General features: G+C 37.6%; 1 protein-coding gene across 1 annotated transcript in view; it reads right to left on the reverse strand.

Annotated features, from left to right (window-relative positions):
• GLRA2 (glycine receptor alpha 2) overlaps positions 1–20587 on the reverse strand; it is a 177485-nt gene extending 156898 nt beyond the window's left edge. The window contains exon 1 of the mRNA XM_004435132.3: positions 20455–20587. Coding sequence (XP_004435189.2) covers positions 20455–20587 — 133 coding nt within the window. The remainder of the gene's footprint in view (positions 1–20454) is intronic.
• Between the last annotated feature and the right edge of the window lie 729 nt (positions 20588–21316).

Raw genomic sequence — 21316 nt, forward strand, 5'->3', positions numbered from 1 at the left:
TAGAATCTTTAACACATATTCATTTTATGCCTGCATAAGAGTCATGATTTAATCTTTTTTTAAAAATTATCATTTAATGTGAGGTTTTAAAAAAAGAAATTGTTACCTTTTGGAAGTCTTGGAGTTAGGCTTTGAAAGCTTGGAGACCTAAATCCCGTTGAAGGCCATTGCACTGCCAGGCAACTCAGCACTTACTGTTTCGCTGTCAAAAGAGATCTTAGAGGGGCCGGCCCGGTGGCGCAAGCAGTTAAGTGCGCGCGCTCCGCTGCAGCGGCCCGGGGTTCGCCGGTTCGGATCCCGGGCGCGCACCGACGCACCACTTGGCAAGCCATGCTGTGGCGGCGTCCCATATAAAGTGGAGGAAGATGGGCAAGGATGTTAGTCCAGGGCCAGTCTTCCTCAGCAAAAAAAAGAGGAGGATTGGCAGATGTTAGCTCAGGGCTGATCTTCCTCACCAAAAAAAAAAAAAAAGAGAGAGAGAGAGATCTTAGAGCACCATGTCTGCCAATGAATAGTACCTAAGCTCTTATTTCCCTCCTCTGTTCCTCTGTAGCTTCCATAAATGGGTACTTGTTTCCTCATTAGGCATTCTGCACCATTTCTCTGAGGGTAGGAAGGTCACCATTGTACTGTTAGGAAACAGAGGTTTTCTATGTCAGCAAGAGATCTAAAAATAGAAGCCAGAGTTCCTGACATGCACTCTTCTCTACTAACAACTAGGACAGCCGCTTCCCTACTGCAGAGGGAAACCCTGAAATCATGGTGATTGTTGTGTGTATACGTGCTCAAATTTGACTGATAGGCCCCAAGCACTTATGCAGCATAGTGCTTCCATGTCTCTTATCTCATGCTACACTATGCTTCTTTGTAGTTCAGTTTAATTAAAAGGACATTTATTGGACTACTTCAGTATATTGGGTGCTTACTTAGTTTGTGTTACCCTTGAGTCAAGGATTCAGGTGAAAGTAGTTTATTAAGGAGGTGGATGATACACCAATTGGGAAGTGGGGCAGAGAGACAGGGTGAGGAAGGATGCCAAGAAAAGGTGATTTAGCAAGTCCATTATCCCTCTAGGGCAAATAAAGCTTTATCTCTTGAGCAACTCTGGCAGACACACTCTTCGAAGCTATTCTGCCCAAAGGGAGAAGGAGCTGGTATTATACATCAACTCCCATTAGTCATTAGATGAGAATATTCTCAGGGGGCATTAATTCACCTTCACTTCTGGTCTGCCACAAGGGTGAGCAAAGTGGCTTGGGTCAGAGAAAGCGCTCAAGCAAAGAAATGCAAGTGCAGGCACTTGAGAGTCGCATGGTGCACTGATATGGAAAGGGATTGGGGATGTGGGCTGGGCACTGACAGTAATGCCTATAAGGTGCTGGGAGTATCAAAATGTACTCAATCTTTGCATTCAATAAACTCACAATCTGTCATGGCAGGAAGACATGAGTTAGACTAACTATAATGTAATGTGATAATAAGACTAATGTTTTAAGGGAATGTAACAGAGGAGGCAATGAATTGTGCATGGGAAAGGAGAAAGGGAAAGGAGAGGAGAGATTCTTTGTAGGGAGGTTGATGTATTTCTTTATATACAGAGGAGGGGAAAGATATGGCTCTATTTTATAAAAAGTATATATCACTAGCCAAAGTGTAATCAGCAATTGAAGGTTAAACCTGCATTATTGCACATCCTCCCTGAAATTCGAAGGCCCTCAAATTTTGCATTGTTAGAGATTTTTTAAAGTTGTGGAGAAACTGTCCTATGTCTGGATTTTAATATCATATATTTCCACCTCCACCTCAGTGTGACAGGATCCCTGATGCTGAGCTTAGTAGAGCTGTCCCTCCAAAAGTAAGAAGCTGAGTGGCCTCCTCTCATTCACCACAGTTGAGTTCACATTTGAAGTGGAGAATGTCCTTCTCCCATTAGACACCATTATCTCCTGTGGGCTCCTGACAGTGGGCACCAACATCACATTGGGACCTTGAGAGGGTTACAGTTTGAAGACATGAGAGTTTGGATGGTTTGCTAAAGAAACAGAATGGGGTTTGTACTCACAATCTTTTCATACTAGAGACAAGATTTGTTGAGGCTTTTAAAAGGCTTTTGTGTGTTGTACCAAACACAACAGAGCAGTATTGTAGGAAGGAAAGTCCTTTGATAAGAAATGGCCCCATTCCCAAACTCTCGGGTAATGGAGGTAGAAAGTCCCCCAAGACAAAAGGCAAGAATCTTCCTAAGAGAGTCTTCTTTCTGGGGATTAGCCTGGGTTGATGCATACCCTCTCCAAATGTTCCCTTCCAGTCAGATGTGCTGTGCATTTGCAAACACAGTCACTGGTAGCCTATCTACACCACCACAAGGAACAGTGCAGTGGGTAAGTGTGTGGGCTCCAGCACCAGAGAACCTGGGTTTGACCAGCTGCTCTGCCTCTCATAGCTGTGCCACCTGTAAGGATTCTGCACATTAGTTTCTGGATCTGGAAAAAGGGAATTGGTAATAGTAGTACTTACCAATTTTGCAGGGAATAAATGAGACCGTGCATGTAACACACTTAACATGTTTCCTGGCACATCATGAGGCACACATTGTCTCTGTAAACCCCACCTGTACCTCAAGTCCTCACTCATTTCCCACCTCTTCCTTATACTTCAGCCATCATCAACTTCCCTTACTCAGAAATCCTAGTTTCCAAGACATAATTCCATCCATAGCTGTATGTTTATGTAGACAAGAATTGGCTTGTGTTGCTCAGACTTGTTTTACATGTGTTATTTCATTTGCTCAGCAAGATGACACATTGCTAGAGGACAGGGGTTGTCTGTTACTGCTTTCAGTAAGTTCCCAAAGTTCCTATAAGTTATGTGCATCATAAGGGTTTCTCCCAAATGCTTTGTGATTATTTTGTACCTTGCTACAAAGTAAATCTGACTTTGCACATAAGCAGCAAGTACTTCCTCTGCTTAAGAAAAGACCAGGTACATTATATCAGAGAGCAGTATCCTTAGTTCTTAAAGAACACTACCCCCGCAAGCAGCCCTCAAAGCCTTCCCTCCTTTGTTCCCTTTGCAAGGTTGGGCTGTTTTATATATGTTGGAATGTAATCACAAAGAGGATCAAATTGCAGACTTCAGGTCTCAAACTTAACATTTTCTCCCATTATGCCCAAGTGACTGTGATTGTTAAATGAAAACGTTCCCAGAGCCCAGATAGTAAACTGCACTAGAAGGAGACTACAGGACTAGAGAAAATGCCAGAGGGAAGAGCATGCTTTTGGTATGTCATAGTCAGCAGTTTCCCGGAATATATTTAAATGCATCACGAATTTGTACTGAAAGAAGATGTAAAAAATGACTACAAAATGCCATTAGTCAGAGACAAAATCACAGACTGTGTAACCCGTGAAGGTAGCAGTCTCTGTATCCCTTCTCCTTTCCTCAGCCACTGACTGCCTCCCCCACACAATCTACAAGCTAGTTCCAATACATTCCAAGCAGAAACCTGTTGGGCGATTAGAGAGAAATCAGCTTTGCTCATTCATTTAATTATTCATCAAATATTTATGAAGGATTAATAATGTGTTTTATGTGATTAATAATGTGAATCTGAGGATACAAAGTTGAAAAATAAACAGATTCTGAGGCAAAATGCTCCAAAGACTCTTGCAGGCCTCCAGACTCACAGCCCCTAACATGGCTCTGTAATTTAAGAAATGGATACAAGTCTAACTCATGAACTTGGTGTACCAGACAAATCTTCTAGGCCTTAATTATCCCACAAATGGTAACGGTGGACTCGTGCCAGACTGCCTGGGATTGAAAGCTAGCTCTGCACCCTTACTAGCTATATGAACAATCACATAAGCTCTCTTTTCTCTGTTTCCTTATGTGTAAACTAGAGATAATAATAACATACATGTACTTCTCCATAGGGTTATTGGGAGGATTAAATGAATTAATATGCAAAGTGCTTACAAGAATGCTTAACACATGGTAAGGACTCAAGTAATGTAAACTAATAATGTTATTATTATTAACTCTTTCTGGGACCCTACAATTAAAAAGGTGTGAAATATATGGATGGGTGCCTGAGGAATAAACAGTTGGCCCGGAAGGCAGATGATGGCTAACTTGGACACTGAGCCCCTTTATTTCCCCTTGTCTTTTGTGTGAGTATTACACGTAATACCTTCTGGCTTCATCTTCTGGGTCTTATGTCTAAAATACATTTAAAAAATCTCCCTACTAAAGAAGCCTACTGAGAAGTATATTTTTAGGAGAAAACTCCGTTTTTGTGATGTATTTAAATTTTTACAAATGCTTCCTGAGTGTCTGGTGAAGAAGGCCATCGAGACAAAAACATCAAGAGCCTGCTGCTCTTTTTCAACATCATGGTGACTATACCCAGGACCAGCCCATGCCAGTGGCAGGGGGCCCTCTGTGGCAAATAACAGAGCACTACTTCACCAAGACAACAGAGGCCATAGGATGTGAATTTGCCCCGACTACCTTCCCCTCCACATGTATAACTTACTATGGGGGTAAGGGAGTGATATTTCTCCTCCAGTGCAAAAGTAATCTCTCCATCTGTCTTCATGAGATTGCTCTGTCCTGCCCCCTCCAGAACTCTGCTCCACCAATTATTCTCTATCTCTCTTGTACTTTCAATTTCTCTTTTCTTTATTTCGCAAACACACTCTTCTCATCTTAATATAAAAACAAAAACAAAATAAAAAACCTCCTTTCCCTCAAATTCTGTAAACTGATATTTGATCTCCCTTCTTCTCCTTGTCTTTTAAATGAGAAGTCTACACACTCACTTTCCCCCACTTTCTCAAATCTCATTCACTCTACAACCAGCTACAATCTGGGCTTTTGTCTCACTACTGTGGAGAAATTGCCCTTGCTAAGGTCAAAAATGTCCCACTGACCAAAACCAATGACCTATTTATTTCCTTGCCTCTTTCTACTCAACATCCCTGCTGCACTTGACAGGGTTAATTTCCTCATCCACAAAACTCTCTCTTCACTTAACGTCAATTAGTACGTCTTTTCCTGGTTCTCTTCCACTTTTTTTGACCACTCCTTCTCTGTTTTCCTTGTTGAGTCCTTCTCTTTCCCCTACTCTGTCAATGTTCACCTTTATGGAAGTCTTATCCTTATTTTTCTTCTCTGTTCATTCTACGCATTTGCACTGAGTGATCTTAGTTGATACTGTCATCATATGATGACTCCCATTCCTACATTTCTAGCCCTGACATCTCTTCAGATTAACTTCAACTGTAGATTAGACATCTCTATGTGGATTTGTGGCAGTCATCTCAAAAAATGCCCAAAGCTGAACTCATTATCTTCTTCTCTCTGCTTCTTCTTCTTCTTATATCTCCTGTTTGAGTGAACAAAATCACCATCTGCTCAATTGCCTAAGCTGGAACCTTGAGTCAAACATTACTCTTTGTTTTACCCTCCATACCTTGTGTAATGCAATTTAACCTTAAATTTATCTTGTTAATCTAGTCTGTGCTTTCTAATCTCATTGCCACTGCCTAAGCCTAAACTTTCATCATTTTTCTCCTGTGGGTGATTGTCATGGCACTCTGATCCCCCATCTTTCTAGTATATCCTTTGAAAGGCATCTTGAGTTTTCTTTTTAGAAACCACATCTAATCATGCTCCTTCCCTGCTTAAAAACCTTGATTGTCTTTCTGTTACCTATGCTTAAATCTTAATGCCTTAATAAGCTCTTTAACACTCTGGCCCTGACTAACTTTATTCTCTAGCCTCATCTTCTACGACTTTTCTCCTTTTATTTCCTCTAGGTGTACACATCTTTTGTTACCCCCCAAACTAGCCACATTCTTTCCAGACATGGAAAGTTCCCTACCTGAAATTTTCTTTTCTATTCATTGAACACCTACTCATCTCTCAAGATCCAACTCAGACACCACCTCTCTTATGAAGCCTAGAGCTATACTCCTTTTTCTCCTCTGTGGATTGAGCTCTCACATGTAAGAGGGCCCTCGAGAGAAAAAGGAAGATCGTCATTATTAGCAGGTGCCTTAGTTGGGCCTCCTAGGTTTTGTAAAGATTTTTGGTCCATTGCCTCATAATCTGGGAGAATCCTGCACCTTGAGAACTACTCTTCAATTTTTGATGAAGCTAGGATATGAGGCTCAAAAGGAGAATTTTAGATGAGAATTAACCACAGGCTCACTGGTTGGAAAGAGTTAAGGGCTATAACCATGAAGTGAATCTGATATTCCTTTATTAGTTGGAACTTACTGGTAATTCAAGCATATCCAATATTAACAATGAGTATCATTGGGTGCGTTAGTTTTATTTACTAAACACTGCAGATACTGAGTAGGAGAGTTTCTTCAGCTTAGTGGATTCTATTTGGGTAAGTTTGATGCCACTATACATCCCTGTTCAGTATTGTGCATGAAAAATAAGCTTTTTATACATGGGATGTTGGACCTGGAATAGTGGTAAAGTAGAAGGAGTGGGGATAGAAAGGCTGAAGGTTAGAATGCTGGTAAGTTAATTCTCCTTTTAATTCTCCTCTATTTGGTGCCTAGCACAGCGCCATATGCATAATAAATACTTGATATATGTCTATATGTGAATGAATCCAGTTACTCAACAAGAAACATTTATTAGGCTCCTATAAGGCAGGAAGTACACAAAAACCTGAGACTTCAAAGATAAATTAGACTCACCCTGTAATAGAAATGGGGGACAGCTATGTTAAAAATACATTTAATAAAGTATTGCAGATCGAGAATGAGTGTCTGTCATTATCCTCTAAATGATGACCTATATTCTTCCCGATCTGGAGAAGAATCTTTACGGAGATCTTTATGTATCTGGAAAGGTGTTGGTCTAAGTCCTGTCTGGCAGCTAAATAACTTTTTCTTCCCCTTAAATAACAAGAATGGTAAACAAAATTCCAGCTGTTTTCCATTCTGTGAAATGCATAAGGAGTCAAATGAGATAACACATGGCAAAAAACTTCATGCATTTTAAAAGAATCACAATTATTAGCAGATAATAATTTATTTTAGTTCCATTGCTCACATCCAACTTTGCATCAGTGCAGATTCTGGGATTAAAGATTGGTATTATAAATTTTTTCTATTCATTTGATAAATGTTTATTGGCTGCCAACCTACTGTCAGATGTTGGAGGTACAATAGGGAATAAGATAAACCCGATTTCTGGCCTCCTTGAACTAGTCTAGGAGGGAAAGAGACAGGGAAGCAGACAATCACAAGAGAGATTGTAGACTGACCATGTAGGAGAAGATGGACTTAGTAGTATAAAGGAGGCTTTCTAGAGGAAATGATATTGATGATGAGGTCTGGAGGATGAGTAGGCATTAGGCTGGTGGAAAGGCAGGCATCACTAGGGGAAATGAAAGTGCAAAGCACCAGATGTAAAAGGTTTGAGGAACAGGCAACAGGGCATTGAGGCTGGAATAGAGTGGGAAGGCATGGCTAGAGATGTGGAATGATGATGTTGAAGTGGACGGTATTAATGCTCCACCCGGTTCCTTGGATCCCATTTAACACTTTGCGCCCCTCACCTCAATGTGCTTTTGCTTCCAGTAACCAGAATAAGTGGTCTTTCACAGAGGACTGTCCTAGGGCTTCTGGAGCTCATTTTGCCCACATGAGAAGAGATAGAAGCATCTGGGAATTTACTCTCCCCTCCACCCACACACACCCTGAGGGCAGTCTTTATCCAATAACTGACAGGGGAAAATGAAAAGCCAGCTCTCTTGCCTCCAGTCAGTATAACTCTGGGGTGTAGCTTACACTCGAGTTCCCCTGAGGGATCAGGTCGAACCCACACTCTATTGGGCTTTCCCTAAGATCACACCCTTACTGGGCTTTCCCCTGTCCTTGTCTCATTTCATCTCTCTCTTATATGTCTCTCCTGCTCACTTATCCTTAATAAGTCACTTGCATACAGGGTCTGCTTCTTGGAAACCCAGCCTCAGACAGATGTAGTCAAAAATCTAACCACGAAGACCCTTGTAAGTCATGTGCAGGTGTATGGACTTTATCTGGAAGTGATGAGAAGTCCCAGGAGAGTTTCAAGAGTCATGAGAGGCCTATAACGTCGAGGATACTAGTATTTTGAGCTCTGCACACCCTTGGGTAACAGCTCGGCTTCCTTTTCCTGTGCATTGAGATAAAGATATAGCCAATCAGGCACCCCAGAGCAGCTGCACTATGGATTTTCTAAAAAAAGTATAGGAGTTTATTTCTGATCTGAGCTTGCCTTTCGGATCTATTTATTATCTACTCTATATTTCTTTGCTTTCTTTGCACCTGCCACATCACCCCTCAGAAGTCAATAACTTTTTTCAAAGGTGTCATTCTGCAATTTATATGGCATATTGCACGATGTCACTGATGGACACTTTTTGTTAATACCCTCAACTGCTTTTCTTTATCGCTGAAGCATGTAACTTCTTCTGACATTTATATGAAAAGTGAGACACTGAGGGGATACCTGCTCAGTTGAGACTTTACATATGCACTGTTTATTATGGCACATATTGTTAGCATCTGACTCTAGATTAAATAATTATGTTCTTTCATTGTATGGAGGAATGAGAAAGGTCACATGGTGAAGGCCTTATAACTCAATCACGGAAGTTTCACATGTCAATCCACTTCCACTGAGCTCCACAAAGATTCCTTCACCCAAGCTATGTTGCTAACTGTACAATGACACCTCTTAAATGAACTCATTTGGGGTGAGTAGGTGCTATGGAAGACTCTTCACTCAGGGGCCCTTTGTAAACCCAATTTCAAAAGTAGGCAGTAAATAAAAAATGTGCATGTAATTATGCTATTTGCAGAGTATGGTTAAGTATAAATGTGGAGTTTTTCCCTTGAGATAAGTGTATTCTCTTGCTTAGGAAATCCTTTTTTTTAATGGGCTTTGGGATGTTAGCCCCAAGTCACAAATTCATACGCTTTGCTGAAAGCCTTGCATGTTATAAACTTGGTTGGCATCAGGAGATCTATGGAACAGGAAGCCGCCTGTTGGGTTTTAAGTGGGAATATTTGCTCAGAAGATTTGAATAAAGGATGAGCTTAAATGAGGCATATGTGTATAATAAACAAATGTGAATATTGGAAATGTAGATGCTTGAGAGAAATAAAACGAATGCATATCCCGGACTGTGGGTAATTCCTCCTATTTTTAGAAAGCTGGAGAAAATATGTCTGATAATATAGGATTGGTTTGGTAAGGATCAGGTCAAGTATGCCACAGGTCAAGTATGTCACAGAGTGGTCACTAACTCCAGAAAATGAAGTAGGGATATTCCAGAGAAAATAAAGCTGAATAGCGTGGCAACTTTGTTGCTAAGAAGCTATGACCTCAAATTTTAGAGAAAATAAGCAGAGTAGCATTTTATCTATAAAAAATGCTCCTGAAAAACTGGAAATTTTGGTGCCTGGGGTTCCTATTCACAAGGCATGGCATTGGGCCTATGTGACATTTCCTTTCAAACAGGGATGATCTCTTCTTAAATTTTTATATTTGAGCAAGACACTATATACTCTATTTTGAAAGCAAATCTCAGAATCCTGCAGAAAATGTTATCCTCTTTTTTGTATTCCATGACTTCTATAACTAACGATTCAGCAAAGCCATCTCCCCATCCCCCAATATCTAATGCCACTGTCTGCCTCCCAGAAATGGAGAAGCAGCAGTGATACCAGAAGCAAATGATAACAAGGAATCTGAGTCACGCCCCTAGGCTATATAAAACAAAATTTGAAGACAGAGTAAGCAAACTGTGTGCATGCAAAATGACTTCTTTATAGTTAATCTTCACTCAGTTCCTCTTCAAGGTCCAGTATATCTAAGACTGCCAATCCTCAATCACCAGAAAAGCTTAAAAATTGGTATTCCATTATCTGTGGGTTGTACAGTGGAATATCAACTACAATAATGCCATCATTGTGGAGATCTTGCAGCAAAGTTTCAAATCAAGGACTAGGTTTGATATAGAATGTGTAGTGGCTCCATCATCAATGTGTCTTCATCTACTGTATGAAATAAATGACATGGATCAGGAGCCATTGACTAAGTCTAAGATAGCTTTACTATTTCCCCACCCCCTACTTTGTTCTCTATATTTTCCTAAGACTCTGGAGTAAGAAATAGGAAGAAAAAAATCATACTTGCTTATTTAACAAACTCTCTCAGAGAAAGCATGGGGGAAGAACTAGTAATAAAGAAGTTTTATGTCTATATAACTCTTTTCCCAAGACATTTAGTGATATTTCAAAGACATTTCTCTTTCTGCATATGTCTCCATTGAAAACAATTTTCAATAGTGTTTCCTGGGAATTTATATACCTAAGTATACGAAACATGATCAATTTCGAGCAGACCAACTTAGAATATATTTTAATACTAATAAATGAACACCTTAATCTTAAATCTACACAAGTTATTTAAGATAAATATTGCGTAATTTCAATTTTTAAATGAGGTTTTTTAATATGGATTCAAATTTTTAAAATTTGTTTTCAAGGAAGTGATGGGAAAAAAATTCTCAACAAACAATTTAATGGAAATTGTACAACCACAAGATTTATCCATCTTGGAAAACTGCTTGAAAGAGAAGATGGCAATCCAAAAGGAAATTCTTCATATAGGCATGAAACTTTGTCATATCTTGCTGAAGAGATGTCTTTAGTTCAAGGTTTAAAGGTCACTTGTCTAAATGTGTATTTGTCATTCAGCGTTCAAGAATCATAAAGACTAAAACAGAAGGTGATTATCAGATCAAAGTATTTTGCTGTATTGACTTATGTCTTTTCTTTTGTCTTCAATGTTTGTTTTTTCAAAACGCCACTATTTGCTTATTTATTCTTGTAAATGAAGCAGGAGATAAATAGTCTGCAATAATATTCCAGCTTGTAGAGTAATTCTCGTGTGGCATCAGAGTGCTAATGTTGACCATGTATCAAAATGAAAGCCACATTTACTGAACACGGGGCCTTCTCCCTCTTATAAATATTATCTTTCTAGCAGATCATCATATTTTATGTATATTTAGGTTTCCCATCATCATCATCTTATTTTCATGGCAAAAATTATTTTAGATTTATGGATTTTACCAAGACCACATTTTCCAAAGTGTATTCTATGAAACATAAGTTTCCCAGAATGTTAGTTATTTAAAGAATCTATGATCAAATAAGTATAGGATAAGCTCCTGTGTAAAAAAGTTTTTAAAATATTTATTTGTTTGTGTATTTTTACTGCAGGTTTTCTCAAAAGTTTTTAATATGCTAATGAATATTGGGACTGTCTCAGAGGATATTTTGCAGAATTTCCCATTCTTATTTTACATTTTAAACCTTATATTTCAGAACATTATGTGGGACTAGTGTTTTAAAAAACGTCTTTGGCCAGATGCTTTTCCAAGAAGCAGCCTCTGTACATGAATTTACTACCTCCAAACCAAAAGCAAGGCAAAAATTGCAAATGGCTGATTTCTTCAGTAATGCCCTCATAAGTTTCCAGAGTCTTCCCAGAGAATAATGGTCATCCTTGAAATATTGGGAGTTAAAATAGGATATGAGCAACTGCAAAAAATTCTAGACAGAATTAATTATTTCTCAGAGGAGAGACCCATTCTCTAGGAAGATTGGATGCATCCAACCTCTTCTGTGGGGGAATCAATAATTTACAAGAGGACATACCCAAAGATATTGATTTAGACTATAAAGACCGGGGACTATCCAAGTTGCAAGTGACATAGAGAGACATCTTGGTCCAAGTCCTTTTTTTTTAGGGATGACAAGAATGAATCCCAGAGAGGTTAGATGGCATGCTCCAGATCACAATTGGCAAAACTGGATTTAAAACCAGGCCTCATGAGTCTCAGTTTAGATTTTTTTTCTCTTGTGGGACTTTTTTCTCCCTTTATTTGGTAAAGCAATACTGGCACACAGTATCTTGGGAAAAACACTACAAGGAAGGTATTATCCTTCAGATACAGGGGCAAAAACTTCTCATTCTAGTCCTGTAGTTCTTAAGTTGCGAGGAGTAATGAATTTGTTAAAGTGAATATTTCAAGATCCCATCATTTAAGTGATTCTAAAGAGGCAGAGCTGGAGAAGTGTGGCGCCCAGGTATGTGCCTTTTTAACAGGACTCTCAGGTGTCTCTGAAGCAGGTGTTCTGAAAAACTTAGTTTGAGAAACACATCTGGTTGGTTGCTAATTTGGTTTAGTATTAAATCCTAAGTCCTTTGACTTGGCATACTCTATACAATGCTCAAGTGCTAAAACCAGGGTTAATTCAAATGAAAAAGTAGAATATAAGAAATCCATTGTGAGCATTGCACAGTATATTTATAAATTATCCTGAATCACATCATCTAATTTGAGTTAGTTACAGTGTGGTTTGCCAAATGTGTGTACCATTCACTTTTCAGAGACTTTGAGGTTCAAAACTAAATAAGCAGACCCCTTGTTTTCTGAATACATTTCTTTTTTTTTTTTTTTTTTTGGCAAAGAATGCTTTTTCTAAGAGAAATCCTGATAAAAGAAATCTCAACTGCCTTGTTGGATGTGAAGTAGTTCTTAGAAATCAACATCTTGAAGTATTTAAATGTAAATAAACCAGAAGAAGATAGATTATATTATCTTCTTTGTACACTTAGTTTTTTAAAATGAAAGAAAAATGATGTGGTAAAGTGGTTCTGAGGTTTTCCTAAAGTAGCAGAATTGCCACGATAAGTAGCTGTATTTCAGGTGCAGTAATCAAACCAAGCAAGGAGTAGAAAACAAGCAAGTGTTCCTCAGACTCGCCATTTCCTCGAAACACACACTGCTCTGCTCCCAGTGTTCATGCTTTTCTAAGCCCCGCCCCCCTCCAATCTTCTCTTCTAACACTCCTTCCTCAGCTCTGTGTAGAATAGAATAGCACAGAGGAAAAGAATGTGTCTCAGAAGTGCTATCCCAGAGAGACTTGGCATTAAGTCCCTGTGCTCAAATCTAAACCCACAACACATCCCAGCATGGGGAGCTTGGAGGGGATTACTGTGGGGCATGCACAATATTAGCAAACATATAAACATATTAAATCAGATAGAAAGGAAACTATATTAATTATTTTCATATACTCCACAGGAAGACCTCATTCTCTACCACCCCACACCCACACCCCAGTCCATTGTTTGTACTTCTTCCAATTGTTGTTTAGAAGACAGAACTCTTTGTGTGTGTGTGCACGCGAGTGTGTGTGTGTGTGTGTGTTTTATTTTATTGAGGTCCCATTGGTTTATAACATTGAGTAAATTTCAAGTGTACATTATTATATTTCACCTTCTCTACAGACTGCATCATGTTCACCACCAATAGTCTAGTTTTTATCCAAGGAGACAGAACTCTTATGTTACATTATCTTCCTCTCTCTTCTCTGCTTTTGGAGGTATCATTTATCTTTTGGGATAATATATCCAAATTATATTCCTTTCTCACTTCCCTTCTTTCCCGACACTGATAAAGGAAGGCTTACTAAACTGATCATAAGTTTTGGAGATATCTGCTTGGCCACCTGAAGGTTGAGAGGTGGCTTTGCTCATCAGTAGAATTTGTGCTGATTATCTTCCATTTCCCCCCAGAGACACTCTCTTCTCTGTACCCTGGGACGCATCATTGCTTGCTCTTGCCCTCTGACTTCTAGTTGTATTGGGCCAATGCGAGACTCCCACAAGAAAATGGAGAGCAGGACGAGAGTGAGGGCAGAATGTGTATTCCCTAGCTTCTTCCCTGCTAGGACAGCACAGATCAACTACATTACCCTACAGATCTCATTAGGTGTCCTCTCTATACAGCCACCTTCTCTAGGTTCTGGTAACCACTGCCTCCCTTGCCTCTTCAGGTCTACTGTTGATAGTCCCAGAGTACTACACTCTCCTTTAGGGATTGGTTTTCCAAACCCTCTCACACTCCGTTAGAGCGTGCCGTTTCTTTTCTGCAAACATCCTGGATGATACAGCATTCAACTTACATATTATATTTCAGTTTTAACTGAAGTGACAACTGAAATTTAAAAGCTTAAATTTCTGTTTACCTCTGTGAACTTAGCAAGTAACATTGTTCCTGGGACATAGTAATCGCTCGCTATTATTTATTAAAGAAATAAACAAATTAATTGTGTGTTTAGACTCAAATATAAAGATGTAAAACCTTTACATGTAATTTTTTGTGCCTACACATGTGCTCCCTTGCCACAAATTTATTCTATTGCCTTAACAATGCATGGGCAAGTGTAGCATATTTTTCCTGAAGAAAATATGATCCTCCCTCCCATCAGAAAAGAAGAAAAAATAGAAAACAAGACTTATCCAGTCACGTTCATCATAATTGCCTATTGGCTTTCCATATTCTGACTCAATCCAGGATTTTCTTTTGCCCTCTTGGATGAATGTGTTAATAAAACAGAGCCACCTTTTGGTGTACTCATGTTCATAGGGAATGGTGGGTACACAAGCCAGGGCATGAGTCAGAGGGAGTGTCCAGCTTCCCTCTTGTACTTGCCCCATGACCACACTTAGTGGGCTAGCCAGGCCAGACTCCAAGAGGGTAACCTAATGAATTTATTCTTAAATGTCTTTCGCATTTAAGAATACCACTTAGAGAACTATTCCTTTTGCTCATGTCCTTCCTGTAGTGGGTTTCACATGGCTAAAAGTGTCTGCAATCAGTCACAAGCATCCAGAGTAGCCCTCTCAAGAAAGATGTCAATGAGCAAATGCTGCATGCCACAGTCAGGACAGCCTCTTAGGTGTTAACTCTAAGGAGAACCCAGAATGCTTCCCAAGACCTTGTTGTTATGAGGATTGATCAACTACATTTCCATTTTTAAGACCCTGTTCCAAACATGTCTGATCCAACACACCAAGAAAAAAACTAATGACTATTTTTTCTTACTCTAAACCTGATCGTACCAACTGGACACATTATAATGTCCAGTCATTAAGTACCGAGATACCCTGATATCTATGTTAATTTTTTTAAAATGAAGTCTCAGATAATCAGCAAAATAGGTTGAATTGTCCTTCAGGATGGGGAGAAACAGCAAGCACTATAGAATTCTGGATAAAATGTTTAGGCTTTTTCAATAATGAAACTTAGGGATATGAATTTACTCAGAATCAACCAGGAAGCAATGTAATACATCCTCAGAAACTAAATTATGGGATTCCATTTCCAGTGCTCTTAACCTGCCATGTTGTAGAGACCAAATGTTCTCTTTAAAATACTTATTCTAAAATAGGAAATTCATTCAGCACGTTTGTGAAGTGACCCTTGCAACTGCACTAACTGGACAAGAAAATACATCAGAAATGACAGTCATATATGTTCAGTTAAATTTAGGGTCCTTGTTTCCAGGACCAAGCAAAATTGGTCCTATGTCTTTTACTTGGTTCATTTTAAAAGTGAGTCCAAGAAAATAATCAGGGTTAGGATTTGAATGGATAAAGATAATTCCTTCCCACAATTGGTTCCCTCTTTGTTTCATATTTAAGAATACGAAGTCGCCCTTTCAGTTTGGAAATAGTCCCACAAAACTAATAAAAGGAGAACCAGCTGAGACACATGACATCTGTGCTCTGGTTACTGTGGTAGGACTTTAAGATGCTAGAACTTCTTTGACTTGTTTTTTTTCCATTAAAAAAAAATCAAACAACTATAAAGATCCAATCACCATGAAGGATAAGCTTTGATAATACATAGTCAGTGTCGGTTATAAAAGAGAAATGGGAAACTAGTAATAATAATTCAAATTATTTGTAATAGTCTTAAGAGTTGAAAACAAATCATTCAGATTCATGATCTCGTTTGATGCTCAGAACGACCCAAATGAGGTGGACAAAGGCAGAAGAAAACCTGAGGCATGGAGAGGTGAAGACACCTTTCCTCAAAAGTGGCTGAACCAGGACATGAATCTGACTTTTCTGGATCAAAGTCCAGGGCTCTTTTATGGAAGACGTATTCCAATAAGTTCATACTTTGCCGGGATATGTTAGAATGCTATAGATGCCTCCTTCTTGATGTCACCTCAGATCCCTGACAAGCACCTTGTAGGCCCATAGTAGCCTAGTATATACAAACGTGTTGGTTGGTGTCCATAAATTGTGACACAGCCAGTGGATTTCAGATGTTCAAAATTCTTCATCAATATCACCTCTGAACAAAACAGTCATATATAAATTTCCCTTTGTTGCTCCCAACCTTTCCCTTCAGTAACCTTTTTCCTCTTTTATCTCCTGTTGTATTGTCCTAAAATGGCTGTACCCTTTCAGGTGCCTGAAGGCTTCTGCTACTTTCTGCACTCAAGTCAAATACTTCTAATACCTGCAAGCATTCTACTCTTTTTCTCTGGATCCATAGTAATATCTGATGACCACATCCACCAGGGTGATCAAAGAAATGATCACACTGATGCTGCATTATCACTAACTGAGAGAATCACCCTTTTCAAGTGTCCCTGCTGGACATTTGTGCTCAAGCCACCCCCTACAGGAACAGGTAAGCACAACAGTTGAGCTGGAGCTCCACTTGGCCAAAGACAAGAGAATTTCCAAGGGCAGAAACCTGAAGACATCTAGTTTTTTGGAAGTGGCTCTATTTCTACTTATATCTAAAACACCTCTTGAGCTGATAACTCTTTGGAAAATGAAGGAAACCATACTGCATGCAAATGTAGGTTTTAATGTCACACATCACACTTTCAAATTTAGGTCTCCAGACATGGAAAAAAAATTAGTGTGCATGGCATGCCCAAAGAAGTGGAGTGAATAATTATTTCCTGGCATCGTCTATTCCAGATCCTATCCCAAATGAATGTTACAGTGAAATATATTTATTCGTATTGGGATGAAACTTAGGATATAATTCTAAGTTAATTTTATTTTCAAAGAAAATTTTATTAAAATAGATATAGGCTTTATTTAAAAGAGAGAGAGTCAGAACTAATGCATTTTTCCCAGGTTTAAGCATTTCATTTGATTTCTTTAAAAGCTTAATGTTTAAAGTGACGTTTTCAAGATACAATAATACTGACAAAGGAATATCTGATGGATGATAGAATCCATGATAAATCAACTGAGAATGAGACAAATCATCCAAGTGGGGAAAGAGGCTCTGCTGTTGACATGGAATCAACATTTACCATGGTTTCAGAAACAGGTAATTGTGAATGGACATAGCTTGTGTTTTTATCTGAACTGAGGATTTTGAAAATTTATGTTTTCACAAGATCTGACCCAGGTCTCTATGGGTCTTATAGATAGAATGCAGTTGGCAACTCTGACTCATGACTTTGTTTATACACTAGTGCTTCAGTACATCAGAAAAGCTATTTTTTCCCTATAGTTTCTAAGAATGGCTCTCAATTACAGAGAGTCCAAGTCAAGTCTGAATCATTTCTGGTTCCCTTTTCTAGCTTATGTCCGTCTTCCTTCTTGTACATACGCCCATTAAGACATATTTCAGAGCCCATCAGGGATATAGAATAGACATGAAATATTTTACTGATTTGAAAGTATGCTGGAAAAATTCCTTCCAATAAGAAAAATTATGCATATGAATTTCTTTTTTCCCTTACCAATGCATGTCAGCAAGGAAAACAGAGAAATGTGCTGACGTTTAATAAGTGTTCTAGAAAAGCCGTTCCCTTTTCCTCAACAGCCCATATTTGGCTCTTGCTTTTATAGTCAAATCTTGCCCTTGTGTCTTCTTATTAATCACCCTTATTGTCATGTTCAGCAGCAGCAGCAGCATTATCGTCATGTTTACTGTTATCGTAGTCAATTTGTTTTTTGGCATTTGCAGGGGGCCTGTCACTATTCCAGATACAATCACGTTTCCTAATTACTCTTCATTTCTACATACTATATAAAATTTCTCATTGATACATTGCTAATCAACTACAGTAAGTACTATAGTGTTCTTCCTAGCCTCCTCACTGTTACAAGTTCCCTAGTATCTCTTTCTTTTATTTCTTTCTCTCCCCAGCTCAACTAAGATCATCTTTGCTAGCCACTGTGACTATTGGTTGGTACCTCAAAAGTTCTCACTCTCAACTTCTACTACAACTAACTGGAAGCACTAATCTTCATAATTAATCTACAGTTTTCTTTCTTTCCTGGTTCTTATTTCCTCATTCTGGAGAAAAGGATGACTTCTTTTCCCTACACTATATATACATAGTGTATATATAAAAAATAAGGTACTTCCTTGCCCTCTCAAATGTGGTGTGGAGCGTGGGTTGATGAAACATAAACGTGCAAAGGAACCATATTAGACATATGAAGTTCCATGGGAACACCAAGGAAGGAAAATTATTTTAGTCTAAAATAAAGGGGAATGTTTTACATTCAGGAGAAGCCAAGATCCTCAGAGTAAAGAGAATTGTGGGAATTGTTAGGTAATTGATCTAAGTGGTGTATGTAAATAAAATTTATGAAAGAATATCAGGATTCATCAAAGTAGAGAGTTAAATGGAGAGAGAGACAAAACTCAGTGAAGTCCATTAATTTTAGAGTCTTAAATGATATCCACCCCATTTGCCTTTTATAAGTCTTTAAAACATCCTGTGCTCAGGTCTTTAAGTAGTGGATAGATCTCAAAAATATGGCCATGCTTTGCTATACTTGATGTTCTCCTCATTTTTTTATCCTTTAGAGTCATGAGAAATGTCATTTTCGAAGGATGACATCCCCAGAAGAACCAGAAAAAAAGCTGTGTGTGGAAATGATTGCTCATTCTAGGTGGTCACTTAAAGTAGCAATGGAAGCATGGGTATTTGTTTTATTACTCTTTGCACTTTCCTCCTCTTTTGAAAAATTATTTCTAGAAAATAATGAATAATAGCTGCTGCTAAACAAGGTGCTCATAAACTTGAAACAATTTTCTATCTCTGGACCACCTCTATGAAGCTTTCCGTAAATAACTTCACAGGAAATCATCTCTCCATTTGTTGGAATCCTGTAGCATTTTATCTGTGCTTCCTAATGTTACTTGACTATTAACCACTTAACTATTTCTATCTAATATTATATATTATATTTTATATTATTACATATTATATTGTTATATTTTATAAGTATCCCTGTAACATCTGCTCTCTCCTCTGAGATTTTTGATGGTAGCACCCAAACCTGTTTCGTTTCTCAACTTTCAAAGCTTAGGGTAGTTGGTATTTTGCATATAGTTCAGACTCAAGTTATTGAATGGCTAAGTGAATAAATGTATGAATGAGCAGTCCCATTGAAAGCTGATTCTCAACTTGTTACTCATAAGATTTTATTTCAAATATTGACTTCCAAGGGAATGACCACAAAATTAATATGAAATAGGATGAACATGACAATCGTTTTCAGGAAAACTGAGCTTTGAACTTAGTTCTGTTGTCTCTTTTTGAAATACTCTATAAATCAAAAACATTTGTTTTGTCAAAATTCTGACATTTTTCTTAATGAAATGTGCCCTGAGCTGGGTATATTCAGAGGTGTAGCATTTAAAGAGAAAATGAATTTAGAATTTAGTTTTCATGCTCATATTTGCCAATAATAAAAATTAAACCTCAAGGAAAGCAATACAATTAAATTGCTAAGAAGCAAAAGCAAAGCAATGCATGAATTATGACATAATATCTAGAATATTATGGATTTCTCCTTTTATAAAATATTATAAGCACTTCACAATGCATTATGTTAAATTAAATTACAAGATAAAATGCAATTGTCACTTAAAATATGTATTTAAAAATTAAAGCATCAAAAATAATTAATTATTAATAATTGAATAATTAATAATTTCTTATTAAAGTATTTTTCTGATTCAGAATAAAAATAAACCAAAAGGATAAAAAGTAATTTCTATGCACTATTAATTACATTTTTGTCATGTTGAACAAACAAAAACCCCAAACTTTTGGTTTGTTTCTAATGAATAAAGGAAGTACCCACCATATTTGACATGTGTACTTTACAATTCTATGATCTTTTTTTGTTAATTTCAGATAAATAATTTCAAATAAACAATTAGAGTATTTAAACAAGAGGAAACCAAAAGTTTCTAATGTACTCGACTAGAGCCTCTTCTCACATTGTTTCCAGTCACACTCTCACTTAAGGTAAAATAGAGAGTGTGGCAATAATCTCTGACATTAGTTTTCTTTGTGAAATAGAATATAAATGAAGAAAGTTTTCAACAGTGACAAGCAGCATGTAAAATTTAAGCTATTAAATTGACTAGTTCAAAAGAATGCCAAAATGAGGTGAATAATATACTTGTCTCCATTTCATAATAAAAAGCCCTAAAAACTTTTTTCAGAGTATTCAAACATCTAGAAGATTTTCCACAGGCTTAACATATGTTTAAGTTGATCCTACCTTTAAAATTTGGCCTGATTCTTGCATCATATCCTGATGTCCTTCCCATTAATTTGTCCAAGAAATCTGAAGGAGATAGAGTCTGCGAAGGTTGTTTTCCAGACCTGGAGTCATGGTCTTTGCAGAAAGCCATCCTAAACACATCATTAACTCTTTTAGCAACAATTCCATTCTCATCACCTGAGAACTAATGCTCACAGAATGTTTGACATCATGTTTTTAAATATATTTGATATGTTAGTAAGAAGAAAAAGAAAATTACAAAACTCTTTGGTCAACTTCAGAACTTGTACATGGTCTAAAGTTAACTTTAAATGATGAGTGATATAAATCCTGAGTCATATCTTCTAAGTTTCTAGCCATAAGATGTTTAAGATGATACAACATGCATAGTTTTAGGTTGTAGATTTTATGGATATATAAAGCTATTTCTTTCTAGAGTCATCAGAGAAATGAAGATGACAATATCTAAAATTTATTTGATTGTCTTAAAATCATTTGCCCATGACTTAAAAAAAAAGTCTTCCAACACTTCAGCCCTTAATATAAGTCCTCTGCTTTTATAAAAAGTAGAAGGAGAGAAATACGTAATAAGATGGGCAGAACAAATTATCCTATTGCTTCTTTTCTCACCTGCTAGATTCTATTCCAGCTATCAACTACTAATAATTTTCAATGTGTTGTCTAAAAGGAAATCTTCACTTGGAAATTTAATTTCATTCTAAGATAGGTCAAACAATAAGCATGTCTGTACTTCTATTATTTTATCAGTTGTTATTGATATATTAGCATTTAAATTGTTGACTCTCCAAAAGAGTATTCATGAAAAATAACTTCTAAATCATTTTGTCTTTTGCATTAT

The sequence above is a fragment of the Ceratotherium simum genome, chromosome X, assembly GCF_057802395.1.
Source record: "Ceratotherium simum simum isolate JZ-2026a chromosome X, ASM5780239v1, whole genome shotgun sequence".
Lineage (NCBI taxonomy): Eukaryota > Metazoa > Chordata > Mammalia > Perissodactyla > Rhinocerotidae > Ceratotherium > Ceratotherium simum.